The sequence below is a fragment of the Mugil cephalus genome, chromosome 13 (assembly GCF_022458985.1).
Source record: "Mugil cephalus isolate CIBA_MC_2020 chromosome 13, CIBA_Mcephalus_1.1, whole genome shotgun sequence".
NCBI classification, from domain to species: Eukaryota; Metazoa; Chordata; class Actinopteri; order Mugiliformes; family Mugilidae; genus Mugil; species Mugil cephalus.
This window is the reverse complement of record NC_061782.1, coordinates 16,940,601-16,961,704: the sequence shown is the minus strand read 5'-3', so window position 1 is coordinate 16,961,704 and position 21,104 is coordinate 16,940,601. Positions and strand designations below refer to the sequence as shown.

The 21,104-nt window shown below is 39.9% G+C and overlaps 2 protein-coding genes across 4 annotated transcripts in view; one reads left to right on the top strand and one right to left on the bottom strand.

Annotated features, from left to right (window-relative positions):
* LOC125018916 (deleted in malignant brain tumors 1 protein-like) overlaps positions 1-16,939 on the top strand; it is a 34,069-nt gene extending 17,130 nt beyond the window's left edge. Inside the window, exons 21-27 of the mRNA XM_047603341.1 lie at positions 14,506-14,650; positions 14,824-15,029; positions 15,357-15,532; positions 15,623-15,853; positions 15,947-16,107; positions 16,425-16,669; positions 16,759-16,939. Of these exons, the coding sequence (XP_047459297.1) occupies positions 14,506-14,650; positions 14,824-15,029; positions 15,357-15,532; positions 15,623-15,853; positions 15,947-16,107; positions 16,425-16,669; positions 16,759-16,805 (1,211 nt within the window). The 3' untranslated portion in view covers positions 16,806-16,939. The remainder of the gene's footprint in view (positions 1-14,505; positions 14,651-14,823; positions 15,030-15,356; positions 15,533-15,622; positions 15,854-15,946; positions 16,108-16,424; positions 16,670-16,758) is intronic.
* A 101-nt stretch (positions 16,940-17,040) lies between these two features.
* On the bottom strand, positions 17,041-21,006 carry ikzf5 (IKAROS family zinc finger 5). 3 transcript variants are annotated; one of them, XM_047603636.1, is made up of 4 exons: positions 20,586-21,006; positions 20,234-20,393; positions 19,820-19,993; positions 17,041-19,740 (listed from the first exon to the last, which is right to left on the bottom strand). In XM_047603636.1, exons 2-4 carry the CDS (start codon positions 20,364-20,366, stop codon positions 18,776-18,778), a joined length of 1,272 nt encoding a protein of 423 aa, XP_047459592.1. In that variant the 5' UTR covers positions 20,367-20,393; positions 20,586-21,006; the 3' UTR covers positions 17,041-18,775. The 3 variants fall into 3 exon arrangements, with proteins under 3 accessions (XP_047459592.1, XP_047459593.1, XP_047459594.1); XM_047603637.1 differs by having other exon boundaries at positions 20,637-21,006; XM_047603638.1 differs by having other exon boundaries at positions 20,830-21,006.
* Between the last annotated feature and the right edge of the window lie 98 nt (positions 21,007-21,104).

Below are 21,104 nucleotides of genomic sequence, written 5' to 3'. Positions count from 1 at the left end.
GGAAAACGTTCAGTTATAAAACACTTTACTTATAAATTAGTTAGATTAATCCAATAAAATTATTCACTTTCCCAGAAGGAGAGAGTGATCACCCAAAGGCTTCAATATTCACCATTACCTATGAACCTACAACACACCAAGAGAACATAAGGCAGTCGTCACTGGATGTCCTCGTAACTGGTGAGGAGGTGGTCCTAAAATCAGTTAACTATGTTCCCCACACATTTTGCTAAGCAACAGTCAACAGTACCCAAACAACTGTAAACTACCCAAGAAACAGGACATCCTTGCTTAAGTAGCAGTCTTACTGCAACACGATTTTGCTTTTTTGACACTGATCATCTATCCAACAATTTAGATACAATACTCAGTAAATATTTAGAAAAGCACTGGGATCCATATGATGACTGAGGAATCTGTACGTGCGTTATCACAAAGGCTAAAACGTGGCCATTCAGCTAAAGTGTAGATTATACATAAGACACAAGATGTCTGTCCTAAACACAGAGATACTGGATATCAAAGTGACCTCATACAATATTAAAAGATCGGATATGACATGGAATTGATCAATTTGTACTTGTGCTTAGAAAAGTGTGTAAAATTATGCACAACTCTGACTATGCATACAAACAAGTCTCTTTTGGTGACTTGTTTATTTGCATCAAGGTATGTGCCATGTTGGTCAGATTTATTTCCAGATTTGGTGGGGTCTTGTTGATTTTGCAACAACGATTTTCTTCCAACAAGGGCACGGACGGATCCGATGTCCGACTAACGCAAGAGTGGCACGAGACTCCTTTGTTTGGGAAACTGACTGGCGCGAAACGAGGGAGCCGGTAGACAGGGGAGGATGGGAGGAAAGAGGTAAAAACTGTTTATGCCATGGTCCGGATGAATCCTCGACTCTGGTTGGCTGCGGGGTGTACATTAAAAGGGAATAATGGACACCCATATAGACGTTCCGGTCAAATTGCCTGATGACAGTTCTAAATCATTGCGCTGGCTCAAACGCTTTGGTAACCGTGGCAACAGAAACACCGAGACAGACTTTGTCCAGTCGACCAAGGAAGGAGGAGAATACAGTGCTGACAGTGTTAGGAGTCTGAGAGCCGGCATTAATCGCCACTTAAGAGACGTAAACATTAGCGACAAGTTGTTCAAGACAAGTAATGCTGTTTTCAAGGCGATGCCGAAGCGCTACAGGAAGAGCGGGAAAGACACCAGCTTCCACCACCCTCGTATCCCTGAGTCGGAACTTGAAGAAATCAGAAGTTCATCTTTCTTGCAATAAAAACGATTTAGGAAACGATCTGTGGACTCTGTGGAAATTCCGCATGTTCCTCTGGACACACGCGGTAATAAATTATACTTTGTATCACGTCATGTAACGTTAAATAGTCCGCTCAGCCGCTTCTTGTGAAAAACTTGTGATTTAAACGGTGAAACAACAACAACAACAACAACAACAACAAAACATAACGTATTGATAATGGGCCTAATATTTATTTATTTCGTAAGTGACCATGGTATAAGCGCGTTAATGCCCTTCGAGGTGTGAAGCACGCCTCCGCGTCGTCCATTAATTTCAGATAATGGACACCTTGTCGGGCATCAACCCTTACTTAACTACGAAGATATCTATCAAATAATGAAATAATAACGAAAGCACAGTGCAAGTATTTGTTGTTTTGATTTGATTAGAAAGAAAAGATAAAGAAAGAAAATATAAAAAGTCCTAGAAAACAAGTAACACATTATAGTGTCCTAAAGAACAAGTCCCATGTCAAGTGAATAAACAAAGAATGCTCGAAAATGAGCAGGAGGAAGCCGAGCTTTTTAGTTCCCACCCCTTTCTCACTACCACAAGTATACTTATGATGCTGATTTTGAGATGACAAAAATCAGGTTTAATAACGACTCAGTGTTTCCCATACATCCGTGGCTGCCTACCACAAATAAATGACGTCCGCCATGAATGGATTTTTTGCCTCGACCAAATATCGGTCCATTCGTTGATCTCCGCATAGCGCTGTTTCTCCGTTATTGCCCGTTCATACACACTACGTTTTGAGTATGTTGATGTCTAATCTATGTAGTCTATTTCGGTTGTATGTTTTAATTGCCTTTTGCTGATTACTTTTATTTCTAGTATACATGGCATAAATTGATGGCCAATTTATGCCATGTATGCTGTTTTGTTTTGATTTAATTGTTTTTATTCATGGAACTGTGTTGAAATGTTGATTAATGTGCACTTTTTTTTTATTTGGAAAGGCACTAAAATCTGATCTGCCCCCCTCCTCCTGTATTTATATCTTTATTTTGGCAACTGAGAAAATCTGATATCACCTTTAATAAAACCTTGAATTACATAAAGAGCTTAAAATGTGAAACGGGTGCAAATGGTGTAAATCCTGCTGAACGTGAAGCAGCGTTGTTGCTGTTGCTGTTGTTGGTTTTTGATATCTCTTCTTTCGTATATATAGTATAAAACTGTCCAGACACGACCTGTATGAACATACATCACAAAATTTACTTTTTCTGACTGGCAGCAAAATTTATTTTTGTGGGGCTCCTTTTCAGGTTTGTGGAGATTTTGCTGTAACTTTTGTAACTCTGAGGCTTTTTGTGTGATTTGTTGATACGGCAACTCAGATGTACATACATGAAGTATTCCTTTCATGTCGCCTTTACTGTTGTGAATACTGTATATACTGTAGGCCGGCTGTATTTCTCATCGCTTTATCAGTAAAAACCTCATCTGTCAAAAAAATATTCAAGCTTCTGAGGGACAAATGGGGAGAATGTGTGTTCTGAGTAAACAGTTAAAGTGATGTCCAGTTCCTTGTTTGAGTGACATTTATTTCCATTGTGTATTTATGCTGACCTTAGTACTCAGTCCATAGATCTTCATGGGTAAGTTTTTCTTTGGATAGTTTCTTCGTGTACAAATGCTGCTTGCAATGCTGCCACTCTGACACAATTTGCTTCCCCTGTCACACATCTGCCACTCATCACCTGTGTCTTTCTTACCTTAATGCCTTTCCTGTGATAATGCCCCACCTACAGCAGGGTCACTATACTTCTGTGTAACATCTCACTTAGTTACGTGAGATCACATTGTGTGGTCACTTATTCCTAATGACCTGTTTCACATGAAACCTGTTACCTCAAATGCAAGACATTGATTGTTTGTCTGTATGAGTTTGTCAATGGCAGCCCATGTCCTTATTTAGTGTACATATATCTACATGTGGGATACATGTTCTAAGTTATGTATAAAGTCCTGCAAGCAGAAATACTTGAGTGTAAATTATATTGTCTAGGCTACTATTTCTCATCAAACTGCGATTAAAAAAAGAAAAAAAAAACAACAGTGTATACGTCTGCCATATGTTGCCACCCCTCAAAAATTCCTGCCCCCTCTCGCCACCCCATAAATATTTTTCTAGATCCGACCCTGAACAAGGGTGAAAAAAAAAAAAAAAAAACATTCACGCATTCTTAAAGGGATTGTTGCCACCATATATGATCAATTCAGGGCGTTTCTGGATGCAAATAACCCGAACCATGCACGAGCATGATAGTTCAGAACAGGCGGGTGTATTAGTGTGCGTAGGACCTCTAATCATATGTGCCGATTTATATTTTTGCCCGTGGATGCCCAAATTAAATAAACACCATCATATAAAGATCATATAATTCTGACTATATAGGGGTGCTCACTTTTATTTACAACATTAAAGTGAGTGACACGGTCTCTGTCTATCGATCGCGCAGCACCTGTGTACACACACACACACACGCACACGCAAATATCTAATAAATCTTAGTCCGACTCGCAATTTACGCCGCAAAATAATGACACGAAGAAGTTTAATTGTGTTCGATGAACAGAGAGAGATAGAGAGAGAGAGAGCTTTGGTAGAGAGACATAGAGTAATAGAGAGCTGATTAATACAGCTGTTATTAATAAGCCAAATAAAAAGTTAATTCAGCAGGTATACAGCGGCTTGTTTGCGTTCATCGTTCAGTCTGTTTACTTGGAAAAAAATAAATAAATCTACTTTTGTCTCGGTTTGACAGGTGCCCGCTATTAGCTCGCGACACTCACGCATGACAGACAATGCACTTCATAGACGCACTAATTTCCAATCAAAATGCAGCAGTCAGTGGCAGTTTTTTAAATTTTTTTTTTTTATTTACTTATTGATTTTTTATCAGCAGCAGCGAAGGTGTGTATTGACTTGGCTCGTTAAAACAGAGCTTCAACCTTTTACTTCAGCTTTTATTCATATAAAATAGTTTGTCAGAGTACAAAAGTTACTCTATCACAGGGCTAAACGTAAAAGTTGTATATCTTAATGACAGTCTTGTGAATATAGGGTCAGAAGAACAAACAACCCAACGTGTCAGGAGAAAGGAGCAAACACTGTTCAAATGTTCATCGTAATAAAAATAAAACAATGCACTGTAATCCTGTAGATATATCAAATGATACAACTGTGCATACACTGAGGAAAATCCTGCTGCCACACCTGATTCAACAGGGCAGGCTATGTTGGATTTTCTCACCAGAAGCAGAATGTGGCGTGTTTTATAGTCCTGATTTTATCTTTAACAAACATCAGCCAGTGATGAACAGGTGAAACTTGAATTCAGTTTTGTTAATCAAAGTTATGTGTTAAGGCAGCACATTTTATATTACCGGCATTTTATTTCAGAGCTGCATAGTCCATATAAATACAGGCAGAAATAAAAGTAGCAGACAGAGAAATAACATCAATAAACACAGTACAACAATTCATATCATAACTAGCTAAAAACACATACACATACACACACACATACTCCAGCACTTCCAGAAACAGAAAGAGTATCTGGTTTCACTCAGCGTAGGCTCAACTAAAACCTGGATAACTTTGTTATCTGAGTCAGATAATCTGTACAAATAAATTTAAGCACTGCGCACACGGTGGGGACATCACTGCTCACAAACTTTTGACTTGCACATGTACGCCTTGGAAGTTTAAGCAGTATCCTAAAAGCATCATTTTTCATTTTTGCCTTACTGTAACTGTACCACAAGTGACCTGTATAGAGCCACCCCCTCCAGCACCAGGCTCACCCCACCACCTGGAGAAGAGCCCTTCAGCGTGTCACTGGAGAATCTTAATGAATAGGGTCAGAAGAACAAACAACCCAACGTGTCATGAGAAAGGGGCAAACACTTTTCAAATGTTCATCGTAATAAAACAATGCATGTTCATCGTTTTATAGTCCTGATTTTATCTTTAACAAACATCGGCCAGTGATGAACAGGTGAAACTACAAACATTTATTCCAGCACTTCCAGAAATTACAAAAACACTTTTGTTAGATACAATTTTAATGTATCTAACAAAATGCTGCATGCTGACTTTGGCTAATCATAGTTGAGGCTGAATCAGAATGGGGGTAGCTTTTAAGGTATTTGGTGACATAAACCAAAATACTGGATAAATTAAACTACAATGAATGATCCATTTTTATACTTATTATACAGTATGTCATTCGGGTTTAATGGTGAGTAACTGACAGTCAGTTCAAACCACTAGACATTTATAATTAATGTGCTCATAATGGGCATTATTCATTGAGACATCAGCACACTTGATACATGAGTTTATTCACAGTGTATCATGAAAAGTTAGTTAGTGTAGTTTATTGCTGTTTTATTTTATGTTTTCCCAGACTTTTACCAAAACCAAGTCTACTAGTTTCCTCCAGGCTATTAGAAAATATTCCCCCCATCAAATCCAGCCGTGTGCAATTGTGTAGCATTATTTTTTCATCAATCAATCAATCAATCAATCAATCAATCAATCAATCAATCAATCAATCAATCAATCAATCAATCAATCAATCAATCAATCAATCAATCAACTTTATTTATATAGCACATTTAAAAACCACAGGGGAAGCCAAAGTGCTTTACATTGGGACATTAAATAGGTTTAAGATTAAGATAAAAGGCATAAAAAAACACAAACACAAAATCACTTCAAAAACAGACAAACAAAACAAGCAAAGAAAACAGAATAAAGGAACAAACAAGCTCAATGTAAGTGCTTTTTAGCCAATGGCAGACAAACATTAATGTAAATTAAAGGCAAGGGAGTAAAAGTGCGTTTTTAGAAGAGATTTAAAAACAGGAAGCGAGGAGGCCTGTCTGACATTTAGAGGGAGGTCATTCCAAAGTTTGGGTGCAGCAATGGCAAATGCTCTGTCACCTCTGAGCTTCAGCCTTGTTATAGGGATTGTCAGCAACATCTGGTCGGCTGATCTTAGGGATCGGGATGGGCAGTAAGGCTGAAGCAAATCAGATAAATATGGTGGAGCAAGGTTGTTCAAGCATTTAAAAACAAATAACAAAAGTTTAAAATTGATTCTGTGGTACACAGGGAGCCAGTGTAGGGACGCCAGGATAGGAGTGATGTGCTCGCATCTGCAGGTCTGGGTTAGCAGACGTGCAGCAGAGTTCTGCACAAGCTGCAGACGGGCAAGGGAAGCCAGGCTGATCCCTATGTACAAGGAATTGCAGTAATCAAGGCGGATCGTAATAAAAGCAAGGATTAATTTCAAGTCAGGTCTTGATAAAATGGGTTTCACCTTTGCTATTTGACGCGGTTGATAAAGGCTTTTTTGTACTACACCATTGATCTGTTTCTCAAATTTAAAATCAGAATCAAACTTGACCCCCAGATTAGTGACACAGTCCTTGAGATACAATGACAGAGAGCCAAGTTAAACATTGAGGGGAGAATAACAACTTGGTCCAAACATCATTACTTCAGTTTTGTTCTCATTAAGACTAAGACAATTTAATGAGAGCCAAGCTTTAATGTCGTTAAGACAGTCTATGAGTGGTTGGACTGATTGGGCATTATTTAGTGCCAATGGAAAATAGATCTGGCAGTCATTGGCATAAAAATGAAATGAGATACTGTGTTTCCTAAAAACAGAACCGAGGAGGAGTAAGTAAAGAGCAAATAAAACAGGGCAGAGGATTGAGCCCTGAGGGACCTCATGTGGAAGAGGGGCTGTTGAAGACATAAAGTTGTCAAGTTTTACACAGAAGCTTCTGTCAGTTAAGTATGACCAGAACCAGTCAAGGGCAACAACCTTGATGCTCACACAGTGCTCGAGACGAGAGATCAAAAAGCTGTGATCAACAGTGTCAAATGCAGCAGACAAATCTAAAAGCACTAGGACAGCAAACTTTCCAGAGTCTGTTGACAGAAGTATATCATTTGAAACTTTCAAAAGTGCTAACTCTGTGCTATGGAGGGCTTTGAACCCTGACTGGAAAAGCTCAGTGATGCCATTATCTTCTAAGAATGGTAACAGCTGATTGTAGACAACCTTCTCTAAAATTTTGGAAATGTATGAAAGATTAGAGATAGGCCTGAAGTTGGAACAGAAGGAGGGGTCAAGGCCTGTTTTTTTGAAGTAGGGGTCGTACTACTGCACGTTTAAAATCCCCAGGTACTGTACCAGAAGAGAGGCTACTATTGACAATCTCAAAGACGCTTGGTCCAATTGTCGCAAGTACCTCTTTAAACAGATGAGGGGGGATGGCATCTGCAGGGGAACCAGAGGGCTTCATATGACTAACTGTGTCTTTTAAAATGGAGAGGGACACTGAGCAAATACAGATGTGCAAGGCAGAGGAATTGAAGGGTCATAGGAGGGCTGAGAGATACAGGCTCTTGTAGACACAATCTTATCAGTGAAGAAGTTGAGAAATCTTTCACAGATTTCAGTGGAAGTATCAAAACCAATAAACTTGGGAATATCGAGGACAGTATTTATGGTTTTGAACAGAGCACTGGGGTTGTTACTATTGGAAGCAATTATTTCTGAAAGATATTTATTTTTCTGAGCTTTTACAGTCCTAAGATAACAGGACAGACTCTCTTTAAAAATACCAAAAGAAACATGCAGCCTGTTCTTCTTCCACCTGCGCTCCGCTCTCCTGCACTCTTGTCTGGCAGCACGAGTGACGTCATTCAGCCAGGATTCGGACGCAGGTTTGGCGCGTCGGCTTTTCAGGGAACGATCATGTCCAGTGTTTGTAGACACAAAGAATGAAAACTCACTGCCAGCTCCAAGGGTATTCAATCACTTAGAGGCTTTAGAGTTATTCTATAGCTCACAGAGACCAATAAAAGTTGAGGAGAACAGAGCTGGAGTAGAAGAGTTAAACATACGACAGCGTTGGGGAGGAGCGCACGGTTTACCCGGACACTGAATGGGAATGTCAAATAAAATCGGCATGTGATCCGAGAAAACAGCGTCACAAATGTCCAAATTGGAAACACACAGACCGTGCGAGAGCACTAAGTCAAGTGTGTGCCAGAGTTCATGGGTAGGACCACACACAGACTGTAATAAGTTAAAAGAGACAATGACATTTAAAAAGTTCCTGGAGATCGGCTCATCTGGGCAGCAAGTGTGAATATTAAAATCACCAATAATAAGGACACGATCGTATTTAGGCAGGATTTCAGTCAGGAATTCAGAAAAGTCACTGATGAAGTCCTTATTGTACTTGGGTGGTCGATAGATGACAGCACACAAGACAACATGAGAGCGGCCCAGTTCAAATAAGCAAAGTTCGAAGCTTGTGAAGGAGGACTACAGGCAGATGTGCCGGCATTTAAAGCCATTTTTAAAAACAACTGCTATTCCTCCTCCTTTCCGACCTGACAACCGCGGGGAATTTAAATAGCAGCAATCCGGTGGTGAGAGTACAACAAGAGAGAGGGAATCACCACAATTCAGCCATGTCTCCGTTACACAGAGAAAATCCAGTTCACGGGACATAAAGAAATCCTTCAGAATAAAAGTTTTATTTGCCAGCGATCTTGCGTTTACAAGGCCGAACCTGGCACGGATAGGCACATCCAAGGCATCAGCTGTTGGCGGGGCTCGACACAGGGTCCTTAGGTGGCGGGGGTTCCCTCCACGACAGCGGAGACGAGGAGCACGGGGGCCGCGGGGGCGGATTTCCTCATCCGAACCGACGACCTGTACCAGCCAGGAGCCGACCGGGTCCAGCGATCGCGGGTGGAAAAAGGGACCAGGTACCGCTCCGTTTGTCCTCCGGGAGGAGGAGCCTTAAATTTTACAAGCTGGCCGCTGCGTTTACCCCGGCGGCGCCGGCGTTTACGCCGAAGGAGTGGAGCGAGGGTGCGCCACAGGTGAGTAGGTATCCCGCCGGGGAAGTGAGGCGGCTGAAACGTTGTATGACCATCTTAGTCGACTTTCAGGAAATCCTTGGCAGAGGGGCGGTCGTACACAAGCAGTGAGCTGACAGTAGAGATAACAATCGACACAAATAGCACAAACACAAACAGCGTTTCCAGCGAGAGACGGCAGGCCACACACACCGGCGCCATCTCTCCTAAGGTTGTAAGAGTGCGTATTTCATAATCTGCACAACTTCCCAAAACCCCCCATTAAGCATTAAATACATAATGAAACGGAGGGTGGAAAGTCTTTGCATGTCTTTTATGATAGTTAACCAAGTGTTCATTTCTCATGCACCCTGTGTAATCTGTCAATTTGGCATTCTGTGACATCAATGCCTTTATGGGTGCTATAACAACATCACCATGTTGGCTGCTGACTATATAAGCTGCCATGTTCAGCACCTACAGCAGGTTGGTAGGTGAACAAATTCACCATGTGGACTCTCTTGTTTCTTTGCAGTGTGCTCATCACACATGGGCCTCAAGGTACTGTACACTATCTTCTGTTGTAACGTAAAGTATCATTTTTATGTTTAGTCCTCATGTTTACATTTCTGTCTTCTGTCCCATCATCCTTCAGGTGCTGTTTCGTATACCACAGGTACAAACATAACTGATATAATACTATATCCTATTGGTTGCCTAAGCAGTGGCTATCTGTAGAAAATGTGTTGCTTTCAGTTGATTTTAGCAAGGAGTTTGAGACTAAATGGTGAGAATATAAAAGAATATAAAAATATAATACAATACATACAGTACATCTCTATTTTCTGTTGTTCTTCCAAATAACTTGTAGGTAGAGGTTAGAAACAACTTTTGTCTGACAGTTCTCCTCCTCTAAAAGTATCAGTACATGTGAGAAATGAAGAAACTTTTTAATTGTCTGATGTCATTAATTATTTGTTTCACTCCTGTTTTTCCTTCTTTTTGAAAATTTACACATCCACAAGAATTTAAATGTTTGTTTGACAAATCATTTAAGCAATGGTTTTCAAAACATTGCTTTCCTTTACATTATCCTCCTGTGTTTCCAACCATTGTTTTACCAAGTCTGTTACAAAAATAATGATTTAAAAATAAAAACTGTGACTAGCAGAGCAGTAGTGAAATCTGATTTTAAAAAGTTTAATTTTTAATAAAAAACTTTAACTTAGATCCTTCTCATTATCTGCCCATTAACACTAATATAAAGTTGTACATTATCAATCATATAAAGTATTTGTCTTCTTAGAAAATTTAAGCCTGTTCTTTTCATGTGACATTACAGATTATAAACCTACATTTTTCTATCACTATTTATCTTTCATCCCACGATAAAATTAATATTATCGGGTTAACTTTTTACAGTGCAACCTATTTAAAATATTTGTTTACAAATCTAATCGAGATTATTTTAATCAAGACTGTTATAACAAAATTAGGATTATGAAATGCTCCTGTATCCTTCTTTTTCTTGGCACCAGTGAGACTAGGTATATTCAAACAATTGATTAAGTATTCTCAAAATTAGTCAACATGTTAAATAATTATGCTATTACAGTAATTATTTTCCGAGCGTTTTTAAATTTTATTTGTACTACATTTAACCTTTCTTCACTGTTCACTGCTAACCACACGTTTAAATTATTATTAATATTAAAATATACAATAAATATTTAATAGGATAAAATAAAAATTATCAAGCGTTTTTTAATTTTAGACTACAATGAAGATATATTTTAATTTTTTATTTCTCCTTTCCTCATAACTAATGTTTAAACAATTTATACCTACACTCAACACTTTTAAACTTTTATACAATTAACAGTGGAATTTTATGTTTTGAGAACCTGAGTTTATTCATGTCATCCTTTATCTGTTTCCATACTTGATCAATCTTTAACTATAAATCATGACTAACTGATAATAAAAATTAACTTTCAGGACTTGAGTCTCTCTTTGGACTCGATATCTATATTCCATTAAGCTTTCATTACTGTACTAAATCTTTTATGAAGATCATTGTTATCTTATCATGTTTACTACACTTAATCATGCTAGTACCATTAACATAAGATATAACTTTTTACAATGTACTGTAAATGTGTGTTTCAGTCTATAGAAAATTTAGCTCTAAGGTTAAATACAAAATAATACAACTATTTCTACTATTGTAGTTTAGCAAAAATCGTTTTAAGTTTAAATATACATGTAATGAAACTTTTAATTGTCTATTCATATAATTATCTTCTTTAAAATTTAAATAGATTAACATTGTTACAATCATTTCAATGTTATTCAACATAGCCTACAGATTCATTTTAAACCCTTGTTTAAAAGTAACTCTAAATAAAAACTAAAACACATATACAATACCGTGTTTCCAATTCGATGCAACAAACAAGTAGTAAGTATGTAACATGTTACAAATGATTTCAATATTTGCAACAGTAGTAAACAAAGTAAGTATAATGATCATTATGCCGAGCGTTTAAGCTGTACAAATCATTGCAAAGTCCAAAGTTAATAATAATATAACTAGAAAATCTTGTTCTGAAGTCTGTTAATAATAGTTTCATGAGTGATAATGACCATTTTAATCTTCTCTTTCTGTCAAATAGATTACTGCTCATCAATCACTGCAGGTATGTATATACTTGTTTGACCAAGCATTTAAAAACAATAAAAATAAATAAGTTACTGCAACAAAGTCAGTATAAAAGTAGTAAAGCTCAGTCCACAGGTTTTTCCATTGTGACAAGAAGAGCAGGAGTAAAAACTGACAGTTTTACTTCTGTTATCCTGTTTTTTTTCAGTGGCCCCACAAGTTACAACAACTACAGGTATTTAAACGTTTGTACAATCAATCTTTTAAAAACAAAAACATATATAGATTAGTACTGCAACAAAGTCAGTATAAAATTTTAAAACAAAAAATAATGACAAACTCAACAATCAGTATAATATAACCCCATTTTGTTTGACAAGAAAAGCAGAGTAAAACTACATTTGAGGTTATTACAAATCATATTAAAGTTCTTGATTCTTTAAAAATGCTATTCAACAAAGTCCTAAGTGAACAGCTTTTCCCGGAAAGAAGCAGTAGTGACTAATACAACCTGTTCGTTGAACACTGGGTATTAAGTGTTTGTTTATATCAAACAATTTAAAGGAACAACCTAAATTAAATTCATCTTTTCTTACTGAGGATCTTCAATAGTCTGGTGAGACATTATCCTCCTGTGTTTTCCAGGATACTCATGTCGCTACAACTGTGGCAGTTATTGGGGAAGCTGCTCCTGCTCATACGATTGTCAATACTATGGAAACTGTTGCTATGACTACACCTGTAAGTCCAACAAATGAGGGGGAGGAGAGGAGAGAGGGGGTCCGGGACGGGAGCGAGCTGAGCAGGGCTGGAATCAGAGGAAGGAAGAACAGGGTTTCGAAAAGGTGACTTGAAGACAGAGAAACGAGCAACAATCACGAGAGCACCGGGAGAAATCACGTCTTTCAAGGATCAACATAAACACTGGAACGGGAGCCAATCGTAGTTACCGTGAGGTGAACTGTAAAGATCTGGCGACGAGTGAGTGGAGAACCGGTGTGTTTAAGGTGAGCAGTGATGAGCTGATGAAGAACAGGTGTGCGACCTGCAGCAGCTGTCCGCGTCTGGAACCGCCCCTAAGGGGGAGGGAGAAAACTCAGGGATGGGAGGACGTGGATCTGACAAATGGATAGAAACATCAATGGACACAAGAAACAGCATTCAAACATCCAAATACAAGAAACATTCAACACGCAACATCCAAGAAGAATAAGGGCGGTGTTTGAATGAGTAAGCGATTCAGAACAGGTGGGTTTTGAGTCTGGTTTTGAAAACAGCGAGAGAGTCAATATTACGATGTCGGAGGGTAAAGACATCCAGAGCTTGGGAGCAGAGTGGCTGAAAGCTCTGCTCCACATGGGGCGGAGGTGAACAGAAGGGACAGTGAGGTGGAGGGAGGAGGAGGATCTGAGGGAGCGTGCTGGAGTGGCAACCTGGAGGTGGTTAGACAGATATGGAGGGGCGAGGTTGTCGATCACTTTGAAGGTGTACAGAAAGATTTTAACTGAATTCCTTTATAATCCTGACAAGCAGCAGGGCAGGAGTAAAAGTGCACAGTTTTACATCTGTTATCCTGTTTTTTGTTTCAGCGGCCCCAGGTATTTAAATATTTCTTTGACCAATCATTTAAAGCAACACCTCCACCGAATTCATCTTTTCTTACTGAGAATCTTCAATAGTCTGGTGAGACATTATTCTCCTGTGTTTTCCAGCACCCTCATGCCGTTACAACTGTGGCGTTTACCTGGGAAACTGCTCCTGCTCATACAATTGTCAATACTATGGCAACTGTTGCCCTGACGTCACCTGTAAGTCCAACAAATGAACAGTATCAGTGGACTCTGCAGTCGTCTCTTGTAGGAACAATCAGTTTGTCAAATTCCAGTGTAATGCTGTGCAGAGTATGACTCAGGACAATGTCTCTTTTACTGAAAGTCATTGTTTAATCATTTATTATGCAGCATGTAATAACCACTTAAATCTTCTCTTTCTGTCAAATAGATTACTGCTCATTAGCCACTACAGGTATGTAAATGGTTGTTTGAGCAATTATTTAAAAACAATAATAATAAATTAGTTTCTAACAAGGTCTGTATAGAAGTAATAAAGCTCAGCCCTCAGGTCTTTACCACTGTGACAAGAAGAGCAGGAGTAAAAACTGACAGTTTTACTTTTATTATCTTGATTTTTCTTTCAGCCCCACCAACAACTACAGGTATTTAAGTGTTTGTTCGATTAACCTTTTTAAAGCAACTCTACTGAATTCATCTTTTCTTACTGAGGATCTTCAACAGTCTGGTGAGACATAATCCTCCTGTGTTTTCCAGCACCCTCATGTCGTTACAATTGTGGCAGTTACCTGGGAAGCTGCTCCTGCTCATCATCTTGTCAATACTATGGCAACTGTTGCCCTGACTTTGAGGGTAGGTATCATGTCAGCCAATGTACAATACATCAGTGCCCCACCCCCCACATGATTTCTGAAACATTTTCTTTTCTTCAAATAGCATATTGTTCAGTGACAACTTACCCACCAAGCACAGGTAAGACCCTCAGTGTGTAAAAATAGCCTTTTGCAATTATTCTTCTTGCAATGACATCTACCATATCCACCTTCAGCGGCCCCTTGTGGAGGCTCGTTGTTTAGCTCCGGCACTTTCTCCAGCCCCAACCATCCCTCCTACTACCAGGACAACAGCTACTGTGTCTGGCAGCTAAGGACTACATATGACCAAAGAATATTCCTGGCATTCACATACCTGCAGTGAGTAAAGAAGGGCATGAAAGAGCAGTTTCATCATTATTATTATTATTATTATTAAATAAAAAATTAGAAAATAAAATAAAATAAAAATAATTTGTCTCTAAATTTGTAATAATTTTTCAACTTTTTCCTCAACAATCACAGTAATTTACAGCTTTTTTTTTATTTTTAAGACTGGAGAATTGCTGCAACTGTGACTACATTTCAGTCTACGATGGGGCATATACTTATTCACCATATTTGGGGAAGGTTTGCAACGGCACTATGAACACTTTCCACTCCTCTTCCAACTACATGACTGTGGTCTTTCGCACCGATATATCTGTTGTCGCTCGAGGGTTCCAGGCTGAGTTCTTCAGCACTCTGACACCGAGCTCAGGTACAGTTACTGTACGAATAATAATGAATATTTCAAATCTTTGGAATCACTATAAGTTTGTTGTAGACTGGTCAAAGTGAGATTCATTTTTAGCAAAATGAAAAGATGATCACCAGTTAACACAGTTCATCTCTAGGGTGTTGTGAATATCTACCAATATCTACCAATTCTCATGCCAGAACATTCAATAGTTTCACTGAAAATACTACTGAAAATGCAACCCAAGATCCATACCACTAGAATGATTAAAAATAAACACAGTGTCATTTTACTAGCTATCCTAAAAGTAATTCCAGCTGTTGTCTTGTGAACATCACTTTATGTCAGGTCAAGTGGACTGCTCCTCAGACTACATGACCATTGTGCTGAAGAACAGTTACCTGAACTCTCTGGGCTATAATGGCAACAGTCTCTATCTGAATGACCCGTACTGCAGACCTCAGATTTCCAGTTACCAGGTGGTCTTCAAATTCCCCATCAACAGCTGTGGCAATGTTAAAGGGGTAAGAAATGCTCCACCTTCTGGAGAACACTAACATGTTTTCCCCTTATAGCAAGTTTTACATTTTCCAATGTCTTCTCCTTATTAAAAGTTTCACAACGGCAAAGTCGTGTACACAAACGCTCTCCGTGCCAGCGACAACACCTCCGGAGAGATCACACGGCGCTCTTACTTCAAGATGAACATCAGCTGTCTAATGGAGCAGGACTCAGTTTCCCAGATTATGTATGTTGTCCAACATCCTGGTAACAGCAGCATTATAGGCACGGGCAGATTCAACACCAGCATGGCCTTCTACACGTCCAGCAGCTACTACTATAGGGTGTGTTTTTGGTAGTTAAGGAGTGACTGCGAAGAAAAAATATGTCCTGCTGGAAATATATGATGCTGATATTTTACTTCCAACCTCTATCAGGTGACTCAAGATCCTTATGAGGTAGCACTCAATCAGAACTTGTATGTCCAAGTGGTCCTGACGCTGGGAGACAGCTCAGTGGTCATCTTTCTTGATACTTGCGTGGCTTCACCATCCCCCTATGATTTCCAGACCCGACGTTACTACTTGGTCCGTAACGGGTAAGATGAAAGTGTGCTTTGCTTATTTTCCCGCAGTCTACAGCATGGGAAAACAAGAGTATTTGTGATGGGAATGCTATACAGTGACATTCAGTGATACTTATGCTTACAGTAATTTTATACCCCTACATTAAAGAAAAAGAAACATTGCACTTTCACCACACTATTTTATATCTGCATTTTAAGATTTTATATTCAATCACATTATAATTAAACTGATGATTGAGTCTTTTTTGGGCTTGTGACTTTCTAACTACAGTTTTTAAATGACTAAATATCTGTACTTTCAAGTAACACCATCTTTGTTTCTCTTTTAGATGTCCCATTGATAACACCTACTATTCCTACGTTTCTGGCACCCGCACCTACGCCCGTTTCACTTTTAAGGCCTTCCAGTTCCTCCGAGCTAGTGAGTCGGTCTTCCTCCAGTGCAAAGTCCTGATATGCCAAGCCTCTGACTACAACTCCCGCTGCCGCCGTGGCTGCAGCAATCGTGTTGCCAGAGATCTGGCGTCACAGCACGAAAGCCAAACTCTGGTACTGGGTCCCATTAAACTCAAAGGTTTGTATGAATTTACACCTGTGAAAAAAGGTTTTAGGCTACAAGAAAGAAGTCACAGCAATAACACTTGTTACTATTCTTTTTCACAGGCCCTGAGAAACAGGAAGAAGGGACTAATGAGCAGAGCAAGGCCTAACTTGACACTTCAGCATCATACTCCAATCAACTTTTAACAACTCTTTCTGTTCAGTCTTATTGTGACACTGAATTGTACTCACCTTTCATTCTACCTTTCTCATATTACCTGATTAAAAGCATCATCAAAAGACAGTCTGTGTATTTCATTATGTCAATCCCAATCCCATAATAATAACATGTCTAATATATTTTGAATATACAAATGTGGAGAAAAAGACAACACAGGGAAAACGTTCAGTTATAAAACACTTTACTTATAAATTAGTTCGATTAATCCATCTCACAATAAAATGATTCACTATCCCAGAAGGAGAGAGTGATCGCCCAAAGGCTTCAACATTCACCATTACCTATGAACCTACAACACACCGAGAGAACATAAGGCAGTCGTCACTGGATGTCCTCGTTACTGGTGAGGAGGTGGTCCTACAAACAGTTAACTATGTTCTCCACACATGTTGCTAAGCAACAGACAACACTACCCAAGACACAGGACATCCTTGCTTAAGTAGCAGTCTTACTGCGACACGATTTTGCTTTTTTGACACTGAACATCTATCCAACCATTCACATACAATACTCAGTAAATATTCAGAAAAGCACTGGGATCCATATGATGAATGGGGAATCTGTGTGTGCGTTATCACAAAGGCTAAAATGTGGCCATTCACGTAAAGTGTACACATAAGACACAAGACGTCTGTCCTAAACACAGAGATACTGGATATCAAAGTGACCTCATACAATATCAAAAGATCGGAATGTGACATGATGCCATTAAAAGATACAAAACCCCTTTAACAAAGTGAGAGAAGTTACTATGATTGTAGTCGAGGAAGGGCGCTGTATTGAGGAGCTCCAAAACAACACAACTTCAACAAAATCTAGTTCAGCAACTTCGCTGGCTGACCAAAGACCACTGATTCAAAATTTGGCCAGATTTCACTGTAAATGCCATCCATATAGTAGAGCTGGCATTTAATCTTAAGTTTCTTAGCAGCACTCATGGAACAAAGTTTTGGCAAAAAAAAAACAAAAAAAACATGGCTACCACAGAAAACTACAATGACCACATCCCCTCGCCCTAAGGTTCTGGTCTGTCCATAAAAATAAGAAAAGGATACTGTAATAAAAACTACTTGTCTCCGAAGTAACAGTCCTCTATCATTGATACGTAAGAATGTCAGGCACTGCAAAGGAATAGTAATTATGCACCAAGCACTGAAATTATTACAAAAGGCTCAAGTAAAATCACTCAAGGCCAACAGTGTCATTCTTGAGTTAGCATCATCAAAAGCAATAATCAGCTATAGCTCCAGGAGAGTTGAGAATTTATTTCTGCGGCTCACACTGAATTGATCTGCAGAAAACACAAGTCACCTTAGTGATTAAAAGCATCGCAGTTAGCAACTCCAAGTGTGTGGTTTTCCCCAAAATATGTGTTAAATGACCAACTAATGTTCTGTATCTGCTCTATGTTTCAGTCATGATACTCCATTCAAGTATACATCATTAGTCACTGGTTTTCAGGCACATCACTTCAATGAGGCCATACTGTATAACCTGTAGGAAATGGTCACGTGTCTGAATTTTACAACTACTAGTTTATCAATCAGTATATTTCATGTATTTAAAGCAACATCCAACACACGTTTTTTTTTTTCCTTCAACCAGTATTATTAATTTGGCAGCCTGCTATCGAGGGGGAAGTTGTTTTTCAGATGTATGACAGTACGTGTGCATGACTGCGTCCACTATAAATAAATTCTCAACCTGTCCAAAACACTGATCATCCCTTTATACTTGAATGGGCACCTTTTGTTATACAAAATAAAAAACATTTTAATGTTGACATTTTTCTGTGTTAAGAAGAAGTTTCAAAAACTAGGCTACATAAAGGCCAAGTGAAAGACCAATAAATAAAATCATTATGGATTTGATAAAACCAAGCTGTCCGTTAAAAGTCTATTATTTGTGCTGGCCACGTGCAAAGTGGCAGGCAAAGTCGTACTTGCTCTTGCACTTGCAGCCACAGATGTTGCACTGGAATGGGTTCTCGTAGCCGTGGCAGCCCATATGAATGGTGTACAGGATGTTATCGGGGAAGTAGATGTCACAGTGCTGGCAGTGATGCAGCATGTGAGGGTCCTGAAGTGGAGCAGACAGCCCTGGGGCTGGTGTACTGGGCTGGCTGTTGGAGATACTAGGAGTGCTTGTGCGCCCACTGTGGTCGCTGCAGGGTCCCACCCCAGGACTACAATTACTGTGTGCAGGACCACGGGGCTCTGGGGTGATTGGGGAAGAGGAAGAAGCATGAGCCATGCTGGCTGTGACAGCCACAGGAGCTGTGGCAGGGTGTGGCTGCTGGATGAGAAAGGGCTTCTCATCGACAATGGACTCAGCTCCTGGAGACATGGGAGGTTGAGACTGGGCCTGTGACTCTGAGGGGAGGCTGGCCAACTGGCCTGCTAGTGTGGACAATTGGTTGAGGGGGTTGTCCATGACCATGTCATGGTGATGGTGATTTTGATTGGTAGAAAGCCCGTCTTCAACTGCTCGACTCTGGTTATCATAGGTTTCCTGGCGTAAATGGGGCAGCTCATGGGAGAAGTCATTCACATTGTCAGCCTTATGCACCACCATGGAGGGGGGGCTGAAGTTGATGAGCAGCCGGCGTCCATAACCCAGTGAGCTGGCTTTTTTTTGTAAAACACTCAGCATCTTCTTATGGGAGAGGGAGCGAGCACCTTTCATTGGCAGGAGTTTGTGACGTCTGCGGCGATGGTGCGACAAGTTGCTGCGATCACTGCAGCGGAAGGAGCACAGCTCACACTTGTAAGGCTTCTCCCCTGTGTGAGATCGCATGTGGGCCTCCAGGTGACGCTCGTAGGCCGACGCAAATGGGCAGAGGTGGCAGCGGTGAGGTTTCTCTCCTGTTTAATTCAGAAAAAACAGGCTGAATAACAAAATCAGATCAGTGTTAACCCTGAGGATTAACTCTTAAACACTTACCAGTGTGGATTCGGATGTGCTCAATGAGTCGTGCAGTGCCTCTGGTGGCATAGTTGCAGTATCGGCACTTGAGCTTGCCATCATAGGTCCTCTCAAAACCATCCACCAAGATCCCTGAGTTGTCCTCCAGTGACATGTCCACTGAGGGGTGATCCAGTCCATTCTGACTACAGTCTGTTAACACAAAAACAACATACAAACTATAACTATATAGGGAGACAAATACCTCCTAGGTAATGTCTACTTTCAAGTTGATAAAAATAATAAATATGCACTTTAGTTGCACTTGACTTGAACTTGAAAGTGGCACCATGCAACAGATCTATAAAACTGTAAAAGGAGTGTAATGTGTCTAACCAATCCCACCGAGTATAAAGGGGCTGCATTCACAGTAATAGACAAATAGCTGGCTACCTGCTGGCAGCTCGTCCGCCTCCTTGACGCCGCTTACGGAACCTGATATCATGTTGACATGTTGAGTCTGCTGGCTCAGATACTCCTGGAAATCCTTCACAAAGTCCAGCGTGTCCGGCTTTTCCTCCCCCATTGAAATAATGAGATAGTGATGCAAACACTGAAAACGACATGTTGTCACGTGTTACTGTAGTGACCACAAATACGGGGTGGTAAATAGATATTCATCAAGCAGCCAGAAAACGGACTATGTAAAATATTAAGAATAACACACTCTCTGGCAAACAGATCTGAAAATCTGAAAAAGTAAAGTATCGTTAGGGCTAGCTAGCTGGTTTTCAAAGATTCACACCTAGCTCTCAGAAGATAAAAAAAAAAAAAAAAAATCCTGGTCAGATGTAACCTGCAACGGTTGTTTGCTTTAAAAGCTGCTTTGTGGCTTTCAACACACAAAGACGAGTCACTCCTGCAAAACCAAGACCGTCAAAGAGAGGGGAAATCGACGCGATCCGATGTCTGCTCGGTCGCTCCTACACACAGCTCTTCATCATCGTCATGTTGCTACCAGAGCTACGTGTGTTAGCCGGGCAGCTAACCTTAGCTTATCTTGGAGAAAACCATCTTAGTCAACAGCAACGCTTGAGCTTGTTCAAATTATTTGGGTCTAAGTAGCTCCCCGGGAGTACTGCGGCTTTTAAATACTTAGTTAAATTGATAAACTAGCCATAACACAAGAGAAAACAGCGCCCGATAAATCAAAACAATAAACCAGTGTAAGGGGTTAAAGTTCACTGCTTGTGCGCCGATAAAAACAGTCCGACCGCAACAACAACTTTCCGTCGGAAAAAGTTTAGGTTCCCACTAGCAAGGC

Coding starts and splice junctions, on each gene's coding strand:
- ikzf5 (XM_047603636.1), bottom strand. CDS start 20,366: ATGGGGGAGGAAAAGCCGGACACGCTGGACTTTGTGAAGGATTTCCAG. Junction 19,994..20,233: donor GGCGGACGAGCTGCCAGCAG/GTAGCCAGCTAT, acceptor TTGTGTTAACAG/ACTGTAGTCAGAATGGACTG. Junction 19,741..19,819: donor GCACATCCGAATCCACACTG/GTAAGTGTTTAA, acceptor TGAATTAAACAG/GAGAGAAACCTCACCGCTGC.